Below are 10,120 nucleotides of genomic sequence, written 5' to 3' on the forward strand. Positions count from 1 at the left end.
CACAAATTCTTTTCTATATTGTATGTATGATCATAAGACACTGACTTTTATTACTGTATATGCGACAGCATTGTAAATAAGGGTCTGCCACCAATGATCTCTCCGAGATATTCATAAATCACCTATAATAACACTGGACAGAGCTGGGATGTCGTCTGCTGGCATTTTTATTTTATGTTCAGAATTGAAATTAGAGGCACCTTGTTGTGCAGGCCTTTCCCAAGTTTTGCTCAAGCAGCCCAAAGCCCTAAGAGGCCATGGGAACAGTCCAACTGGCCCTTTCACTCATTCATTCAGCTTGGAATGAGCTAATCCACCTAGCTGTGAGCACAAAAGCCCATGTTGCATCACACTTTGCTAAACCTTTTACAGCTACATACAATAAGTGTTTTGTTTAGACTGTCTTCTTTTGTTTGCAGAGACCATACAGTGAGTGCACCATACACTGACATGCATTAACCTCTGTGGCTGAAAGAGGGGGAGTCAAGTGATGTGATATGATAGGGCTGTGGAGAATCACAGGATACCCTGGACAATGCTCTCTAAAAAAAATCAACAGTAGGCAATAGCATTCATCTGGTCATTAAGTTTTAATGGTCCTATCAGTGGCTTCAATCAGCTGCACGAATTACTCACTGGGTTAGCTACAGCAAAAGGGAGCTTACGAGCTCTGTTCACCCAAATCTGCACAGCACTAATGAAAAACTGATTGGCTCATAGCTCACACTGAAGGTCTAGCCCTTTGCACATCAGTCGGCGAAAACGCAACAATAAGTCACTAGGGTAGGATACAGATTTTGCATTATTAATTCAGGAGCAACATGTAAACAAGCTGCTGTGTTTATATAAACAGGGGCAAGCTCAAACAAGCACAGTCGGTTACTGAGTTTTCTGGAGGCGTCATTTAAAATTTGAGCTATTGCAGGTTTTACTCTTTAAAGTTGTTCAGATAACTCAGTAAATGTACTTCATCAAAGTGGGCTGTTAAATACATGCGAGCTAATCAGATTGTGGATTATTGCATCTGTTTACAAGAGTCCAGTGGTCACTCCAAAGTCAAATGTTTGTGTGCATGGGGTCAGTTTTACTGGTATCATACTTAAGCCTACTAAAACTAGAGATTCACTACACCCTCTTCAGGGGGACTTTGATTGACAAAGGTCAAAGTTTGATTAGCTTGGGATACCTGGCCAACTAAAGAATGTTTAGCACTTTTAATAGTTTAAAGAGTACTCCACTGATAACAGTTCCTTAACAACCTGGTTCGATTCCGCGCTGGGGGCCCTTCTCTGTGGAGTTTGCATGTTCTCTCCCTCTCGCATCAGTTCTTCAGTTAATTGATTACTCTAAATTGCCCGTAGGTGTGAATGGTTGTGTCTCCTTGTGCCCTGTAATGGACTAGTGTCCTGTCTAGGGTGCTCCGTTTAGGGTGCTCCAGCCTCCCGCGACCCCAGGGACAAGTGGTTGAAGATGATGAGTGAGAGGTAAGTGAAAGGATTTTGCAACGCTCTGAAAATACTTCCCTCTCTTCATCCACACAAAGCATGTTATAATGCACCTATATTTTGTCCCACCATGACTAAGCACATCATATTTGTGGTGATTTGGTAGTGCATAAGAATTTGCATGCGGTGACAAATCTGGTGAGATAAATATTAGGAGTGAGATCCATCCATTATTTACTAATATTCAATCAAATCAAAGCTCAGTTGTGTAAATAGTAGAGAAACCGTGTTTTTTATTTTCAAATGACTTGACCATTTTCCGTCCACAATAATTTGTCCAAACGATGTAATTTCACAAATTACCAAGTGCTTCCCCTTTCAGCCTTCTTGGTGCATACTAGTATATACAAATCTATATACACAATTTTATGATGTCAAATATCTGTCAAGTGATGCTGCCGGATCCTTTGGATTGGCAAACAAATAAGAAATAAAGGTTATAACCTTTTGCGATAACATCTCACAAATCAATTCACATTATTACAAGTTTTTTTTCTTCATAATAATTAGAAAATAAAAAAAGCATGACCATGTAGGAAAGCAGTGAAAAACAAACCATCCTGATTCCTTCAAAGTAGAAACAAGATCTTCAGATAAGGAAAGGCCTGGAGGCAATGAAGCATAAAATACTATGTACAATAAAAAGCGCAATCTACTATGCAGGTTTCAAGGGTTCATTCCTGAATGGGCAGATATTGGCAGGCTCTCTTTCCACTGGAGTTGATTTTATTTGTCCTCTGTGTGGGTTGTGCTCTACTGACTGGTTACTGAGGAGTAAGAAGTAGGAGCAGGATAAGAGTGGAAAACAGAATTCCCATAGGATGCTGTGTCATAAATACAGTATGTTGTGACCACTCAGTGATCGGTCTGTGGAGCACTCTGGCTGGCTGTCCAGTTTTCATAGTCCAATGTTGCAATTACAAATGGCACAGTGTGTCAGACACCAGAGACGGCCTGGCTATTATAATCGGTGGACTCCATTTTGAGGATGTAGGGGATGATGCTGTCGATCTGTACATTGCCAATGAGCCCGGCGAAAAACAGCTCCTCTGTGACAGCTGCACTTATCAGCCTGAGGGCAGGAAGACGCAGCAACAGCTTGGATAACCTAAGAGCAAGGAAGGGGAAATGAGACATAACATTGAAACATGTGTACTGTAGCAAGTTGATCTATGATATCATCACAAATCTGTCTTGCTAAATTTTTAGAAACTCTGTATTAGTACATTATTGCATTTCTGTCAGTGAGCTGGCATTATCTGGTACAGAGGTAAAGCCTACTGACCGATAGGAGTCTTCTGGGTAAGTGCTGGTTACGTAGTCCTGCAGCTCCATGTAGGCCTTCTCTTGAAACCGCTCTATCTGTGGGGTATTATCTATACCTGGATGATCTAGTACGGAAACAATACATGCACAGTCAGACAAGAGTCCATGCATATATAGCTTTATGTATAACTTTTTTCCCTTTTAAGAAACACTAACAGACAAGAACTTGAAATGTCATTTTTGTAAAGGGACCAGTTATTCTACACACCAGGACTAAAGAGAACGATGGCTTTGAGGTAGGCATATTCATACGAGTCTGGGGACAGCTTGGTCATGCTGTTACAGAACTCCTGCATCCTCCAGATGTGCTCCATTACTATTTTAACTCGATCTGGGGACAGCTTATCTGTAGGACATCAAAAAAAAAGAGGAATCAAGGATGTAAGAGATAGAGCATCAAAATAGTTTTTAGCAAATTCAAGACAAATTGTGCCACAAAAACAAACATGACAGATCTCCATATGCAGGGCATAAGCTTTCCCTAGTTTCCCCCTTAGCATCACACTGAAAAACATTGTGTGACCTTCTGAAATCATATTAAAGTGTAAAAACGTTGCAGGCAACTAACAGCAGAGTCCTCCTACCTTCCTGTAAACTGGTCTGCAGATGATTGATTATGGCACTTAGGATGGTACCAACATTCATGACGTTGGAGCACTGTGCCAGACCCAGGGCAAACAGCTCGTTCCAGCAGGCTTTCATTAAGTTAATGTCATTATCTTGACCACTGTAAAATAAAATAATCTTAAATTAACTACAGTGAATTGTACGGCCACATAAGGGAAATCTCAATAATTTTATAACTGACATGTAATGAAAGTCCAATGGCATCTTTAAAAAGGTGTTATGAAAGAACGCAAAATTATGTGACAAAAGCTTACCCAAGGGTTTGAAAGGCAGGGATGGAGCGTGCCCAGTGCATAGAGAGAAAAAGCAGCCGGGAAGCTGACTCACAGATGTAGTTGACATTGAGGTACTCTGGCACAGGCAAAGGCATCATAAGCTGTAGGAACACGTAAGGAGGGAAAACATGATTGCAGCCTTAATCAGAAAAATGTGCATCTTCGTAAGACATAATCAAGGGGTTTGGTCTCAGTTGGATTTCATGAGAGTAGAGGCTGTACCTTTACCTTGAAAGGGATATGGCTGTCAGAGAGAATAGTTCCCTCCAACTCCACCACAGGACCTGACTGGTCTCCTGACATCAGCTGCATTGTGGCCTCCAAAGAGTCTCCCGCTGAGCCATCACCAGGGTGCATGACTTTTGCTAGGGTGTCAAAAGCTCTGATATACAAAATATGAACACAAAGTTAACAGTAAAAGAGCAACACGTTTAGAGTTTGACATCTAATGCATTGTAGCTTACAAAGAAATGGACAATATAGGACTGTTGTGCACCCAGGAGATATGGTTCATTTTTGATTGAATGTGCGTGAATCTAATTAAGTCCTTACGAGCAGAGTCAGAAACCACATGGCCCTGCAGGAAATTCTATTAAAGCTTTGTGACAAGCAGAAAACAACATCCCCTGGGTTTATTTCAATGCTCCTGTCGATTTCTAGTACATGGTCCATTTTTTTCAGAAACAATTACTGGTTAGTATCAATGCCTCTTGATACTTTTTGGCATCTCCCTCACCGAGTGATATCACTTGCAGTTTGCTCATCTCCTTGGATGTCTGTCATGGAGCTGTCCCCGTTGCTAAGCGTTTCAACTCCCATCAGATCATTGCCGCTGTCACTTGCCTCCCTGGCCTTGTTGAGGTGGGCGAGGGACGTCACTACATTTGCCAGCGTACCAAGGTCACCATGTGATGGGTCATCCTGCTGAATGGGTAGCAGTCATTATCAACCATGTGTTTGCACTGCTCTGTCTCCAGTTAACATAACACTTAATAACAAACATAAGCTGTCCACATCACACTGATGTTTAGATACATCCATCTTTAATGAACAAGCAATTATTCCTTTCTTAATTATACAGTGAGGGAAATAAGTATTCAAAACATGCAGCTATTCAAATAAATGTAGACGCGAAATCGGTATTAACTTAAAGCCGCACAGATAAAAAAAAAGGTGCAATAAATAAAAGTGACACGAAAAAAGTATTGATCACGCAAATTGAAATGTATTTAATACTTGGTGGAGAAGTCTTTGTTTGCAATGCCCGCTTCAAGATGCTTCTTGTACAAAGAAACTAATGCCTTGCAGTTTTCAGATTGGATTTTGGTCCATTCAAATCTTGATCTTCAGCTCCTTCCACAAATATTCTATTAGATTTAAGTCTGATGTTTAACTGGGCCATTGCAACAACTTTATTTTCTTACTCTGGAACAGACAGTCTCTTCTTGCAGTATGTTTTGGATCATTGTCCTATGTCTTGTCCTGGTTGGTAAAAGAGCCTTCTCAAGAATTTTCCAGTGCATGGCTCTGTTCACCTTCCCTTTGGTCATTCAGATTCTGCTGGTACCATGAGAAGAGAAACAGCACCATACTATGATGCTTACATCTCCAAACTTCACTATAGGTTTGGTATTTTTTTGGTCAATGCAGAGCCCTTTCTTCTCCAAACATGGCGCATCTTATTGTTGCCGAAAAGTTAGATTTTTGTCTCATCTGACCACACTACATTCTCATAGTAATCTACAGGCTTCTCTAAATGCCGTCTAGCAAACTTCAAATGAGCTTTTCAGCAACAATATGATGTTGACACATTGAATACTTATTTCCCCCAATGGAAGTTATCAATCTGATGTAAAACTCCAATATTCTCAGGCTCTAATTTTGAAGAATGACTAGTTAGGAATGACATGTCAAAGTTCAGTTATATGTACTGTTATTTGACCGCATCAGTGTTACCTTGTCAGGGGATGCTGGAATCAAGATGGTGTTTTCCAGCTTGGGGAAGGGCTGTTGGATGTTGAGCATCATGCTTGACTCCAGCAAACTTGTAGACCTGAAGTTAGAGATTAAACATTTCACACTGTATTATGTAATATGGAACCATGCAATATGATACTCAAACTCGCAGTTCATTTTGTAGTATTAGACTGTATATGTGTGTACAATAAACTCAATTTGTGGATTGTATAGTGTAACAAGGTTGTACCTAGCAGTTTCCTTGTCAGACATAAAAGTGGGTGTGGCAGCCAGAGGGCTACACAGGTTTTTCCGAATGTAGATTTTCTCAGTGGAGGCTGCACAATTGACGGATTTCTCTCTGGTGGTCACTTCAACAGGCTTCCGCTCACACTGCACAGCTAAAGACAAAACAAAGACATCAGACCTTATCTATGCCAGTCTTTAATGATACACCGACAACTGGATAAATAGAAAATGACACAGTCTTACAATCTTGTTTCATGCCCAGAGATATGCAACGCTGCAGTCGACAGTACTGGCAGCGGTTACGGTGGAGCTTGTTGATGGCACACTCTCCAGAGCCCCTGCATGTGTACACTAGGTTCTTTCTAATGCTGCGTTTGAAGAAGCCCTTACAGCCCTCACAGCTGACAGCTCCGTAATGACGCCCTGAAAAAGGAAAAAGAAAACAGGGTCAGGTTGGCGAGTACTTGCTCACGTTATGTGCGTTACTGAAAAATAATAACATTAAAGCAAACTAAACTTAATTCCTACCTGAGGCCTTGTCCCCACAGACAACGCAGTACTCCACAACCGGCTTTCCAATGGACTGGTCTGACCCTTCAGTCACAAACTGACAAACAACCAGAGACAATAGAATAATTTAACACAGAAAAACTGCAATACACTGACTACACATGTTCATGCTTCAGTCACAAGACCTTTCAGTAACTTGTTTATCACATTTGGCTTAAAAGAAGCCCCTAATATCTTTTGACAATACCTGAATCTGCTGCCCAGCCAGATCAGGGGAGGCAAACAACAGCTGGTTAACACCAGAGCCGTCTGGAGCGGCGAGGATGACCTTGTTGGGTGAGCCTTCCTGCTTGGTTAGGATCACCTTCCCACCAGGGGAATAGTCAGCATTTGCCAAGATAAACTGCTGCTTTCCAGGGGGAGATGACTCAAGTGCAGTGACAATCTGGATCTTCTGTCCAGTCTGCTGATCAGTTACAATCTATCAGAAATAAAAAAGCAAAACGTGCTGAGTAAGTGAGTGTTCAATGTATTTGCAGAACTTGTGTGGGAGAAGTTAAAGTAATGATATTATAAATTAACTAAATAAAAATTAAAAAATACAGTGCTTTTCATAGGAGGACTAGGGAAAATAGGTTCAAATACGAGACAGTGCTGATTTACACCGTCAGCTATTCTTTGACTTAATTTCGCATAAGATGTGCAAACTTTGTTTATCACTCAAATAAAAAATTCCTTGTGGTGAAAAGGCTGTCATATCACCTGGATTCTGTGTCCTAATGGCATGCTGCTGTCTGCTGACACAAGTTGAATCCTTTGAGTCTGTCCATCCATTCTGATAATGCACACACCTTCTACTGCGCTTCACATCAGTGCACCGTGAGGGATGCACACCTGTAGAGAGAGATTATGTTTTAATGTATGACTTATTAAAGCAGACTTTATACTTCTACTCCACTACATTTCAGAGGTAGAGATTGTACTTTTTATCCCCTTACATTTATCTGACATTAGTGACCAGTTACTTTTGACTTCAATGTTGATGAACTACAATGAACTAATAAATTATGCATTTTATTATGAATTAAGCTAGTAAGCTAGTGATGCTTACACATTAATACATCAATAATTATAATTACACAATATATGGTAATATATTATACTGCAATGTGCCATTCTGCATGAGTACTTATACTTTTGGGACTCTAGGTTTATTTTTATGCTAATACTTGTACCTTTACTTACGTGAGTTTTTGAATGCAGCAGCCTTAGATTATTTCTACACAGTGGTGGTATTGTTACTATTACTTAAGTGAAAGCTCTTAATACTTCTTCCACCATTAAGGTTAAGTCATTTCCTAAAACAGCTGAGCGATGTAGTTTTTAGAACAGGTTCAACAGGCGTAATAGTGCTTCTTCATTGGGAGCAGATTTGTACACATTAGTGAGTATTTATAACAAGAAATACACAGTTATGTTTTATAATGGTTGATAGGTCTATGCTAAGCAGGCTAGTCTAACAATACTCATCAATAGGATCAATTAACTGTTGGTTTTGGTTTTCCACGGAAACGTGTTGACAATAAGACACAAAATATTTCCAGCCTTTTCCTTTAAAAGATGTTTCACTTCTGTGGGTAATTAAGCCCCCATAAAACATGTCATGAATGTTTAATATACTGGTGTGTCGAGGTATCCAGAACTCAGACTTGAATTTTCAATTTGATATAAAGTATCAAAGCTCAGGGATTTAATTAAGATGACCATTAGGAGCGAGTAAGTCTTAAACTTAGGGTTCCTACACCTTTTCCAATGTCAAATTCAAGCACTTTTCAAGCAGTTCAACGTGCAATTTCATGCTTTTCCAGCACCTTTCAGCTGGGGTACTCTACATATTTGTATACAGTTCAATACTCAGTATTTAGCAAACTGATTATTTCACTTGTTCATCATATTAAAGTTAATGTTATAAACAACCAACATGATGGTTTGAGACAGCTTTCTACATAAGGATGACAAATGAAAGAAAAATTAAATGGACTAATAGATCGACAGAAGTATAATGACCAACTATTTAATCAACAACAGCTAATTTCATACAAAGTGTCAGATAATGCTGGTTTCAGTTGCTCAATTATGGAGATCATCTTTTATCTGCGTTATATCATATATGCCACCCATATAACATACATTTCAAGCAGTTTATTTTTTATGCAAGCACCTTTCAAACCTTGAAAACACCACACTAAAATGGGAGGATCCCCAGCACCGGTACGAACCCTGTAAACTTAACGTGAAAACTAAAATTACCCGTAAGCCTCCGGTTAAAACTGTAACTAGTTTAAGTTACCTCTCCCTTTAGGTAAAAGATATTTCTGGCCAAAAAGTTGTTGTTTCTAAACTACGTGAAGAGCTAATTGAGTCAACATGAACTCGTCTGCAATGAGCCAAACGCTAAAATGTAAACATCTGATATATTTTATATAGTGTGCATCTAACAAATGTTAGTTTGTGGCCTGTGCTAACCAATGTAGCCGGCGCTAGCTTTAAACTGTACTATCGGTGGCCTTGTTATAAAGTACGTCATAATACCACTGTAAAAGTGACAACGAATGAGCCATTTAGCAACAGCGGCAACACAAACAAGCTCTTGACGGCCAGCTATTTAAAATCGATACGGAAGATAAAGGTATTTCTTTTCCTGTGGGTGAAAGGTCAACATTGAAGGGTTAAAGCATGTTAGGTTCAAGGCCCAGGATGCTGCATAAGCGCAGAGTCAACGGCGGGGCTTCGGTGTTGAAAAACTGAAGAAAATCGCATCAATTCTTGTACCGGACTTCACCACCAGACTGCGATTTAACAGGACAGATGATGGTTTGACTACACGACGCGCCGTTGTCTCGTACAGACTTGAATTAATGAAGTGGCTGCTTTTAGTTTATGGAGGCTAGTTTGCAGCGCTAGCACCGCAGCTAACAACAGCTAACACGGTTAGCTCGTTGGCTAACACGCATGTCCGTTAACAACATTGCTGCTGCGGATGGCGACTCGTACACATGCATTTAGTTACAGAACCAGCTGTGCAGTCGCATATGAATATTATTCAATAACTTACCAACTTTAATGTTTAAGTGCTGAGCTCCTGGCGAGAGTGCTAACGAGCTAGGTTAGCTGTGTGCTAGCCGGTAATGGTTGCTTCCCTGCTCTAGACCTGCTGCTGAACACTCCCTCCCTTCCTGTGTTACTGGACACTCGTGTCTCGTCTGTAAACATCTCATGCGTCCTCATTAGTAAATATGTCTTACCTGTCAAGAGGTGTCGGGTCAGATAATGTATAGTCTTCAATAAATTAATATTTTATCTGTTTGTTTGTAGTTAGTGGGAGGGTCAGAGTTCGTGACCTTTTCTTATCAATAACGACTTACGCACATGCGCAGTTAGTTAGCCGCGCTTCATCGCCTACGGGTGGGTGTGGGGAGCTGATTTAAAAATATATATATTTATATAGTTATAGGCAAGAGGGCAGTTTCTCTAGATATTTCATTTTATGAATAGCTAAGATTATAAAGAATAGATTAAACTACTTATGATTTATGCAAATCTTATTTTATAACAAATGAGTTAAATCCTTGTGTGTTCATGATTGTGTTATGTTTTGTATTGTTGTAGTAG

At 40.0% G+C, this 10,120-nt stretch overlaps 1 protein-coding gene across 5 annotated transcripts; it reads right to left on the reverse strand.

Annotated features, from left to right (window-relative positions):
• Positions 1 to 1,830: 1,830 nt before the first annotated feature.
• On the reverse strand, positions 1,831 to 9,849 carry nr2c1 (nuclear receptor subfamily 2, group C, member 1). Of its 5 annotated transcripts, none has more exons than XM_083916533.1 (14): positions 9,754 to 9,849; positions 7,211 to 7,342; positions 6,696 to 6,929; positions 6,467 to 6,545; positions 6,182 to 6,361; positions 5,940 to 6,090; positions 5,690 to 5,786; positions 4,470 to 4,657; positions 3,956 to 4,115; positions 3,713 to 3,834; positions 3,416 to 3,558; positions 3,040 to 3,177; positions 2,791 to 2,896; positions 1,831 to 2,613 (listed from the first exon to the last, which is right to left on the reverse strand). In XM_083916533.1, exons 2-14 carry the CDS (start codon positions 7,280 to 7,282, stop codon positions 2,442 to 2,444), a joined length of 1,842 nt encoding a protein of 613 aa, XP_083772659.1. In that variant the 5' UTR covers positions 7,283 to 7,342; positions 9,754 to 9,849; the 3' UTR covers positions 1,831 to 2,441. The 5 variants fall into 5 exon arrangements, with proteins under 5 accessions (XP_083772659.1, XP_083772662.1, XP_083772660.1 ...); XM_083916536.1 differs by lacking the exon at positions 9,754 to 9,849 and adding an exon at positions 9,564 to 9,664 and having other exon boundaries at positions 3,962 to 4,115; positions 4,470 to 4,654; XM_083916534.1 differs by lacking the exon at positions 9,754 to 9,849 and adding an exon at positions 9,564 to 9,664 and having other exon boundaries at positions 4,470 to 4,654.
• Positions 9,850 to 10,120: the final 271 nt, after the last annotated feature.

Source organism: Echiichthys vipera (assembly GCF_963691815.1).
Source record: "Echiichthys vipera genome assembly, chromosome: 7".
Classification (NCBI taxonomy): domain Eukaryota; kingdom Metazoa; phylum Chordata; class Actinopteri; order Perciformes; family Trachinidae; genus Echiichthys; species Echiichthys vipera.

Excerpts from the sequence above, each read along its gene's own strand:
- nr2c1 (XM_083916533.1), bottom strand. The coding sequence starts at position 7,282 with ATGGATGGACAGACTCAAAGGATTCAACTTGTGTCAGCAGACAGCAGC. Across the intron at positions 6,362-6,466 it reads CTGTGGGGACAAGGCCTCAG|GGCGTCATTACGGAGCTGTC; the intron begins GTAGGAATTAAG and ends TTCCTTTTTCAG. Across the intron at positions 2,614-2,790 it reads TACCCAGAAGACTCCTATCG|GTTATCCAAGCTGTTGCTGC; the intron begins GTCAGTAGGCTT and ends CCTTGCTCTTAG.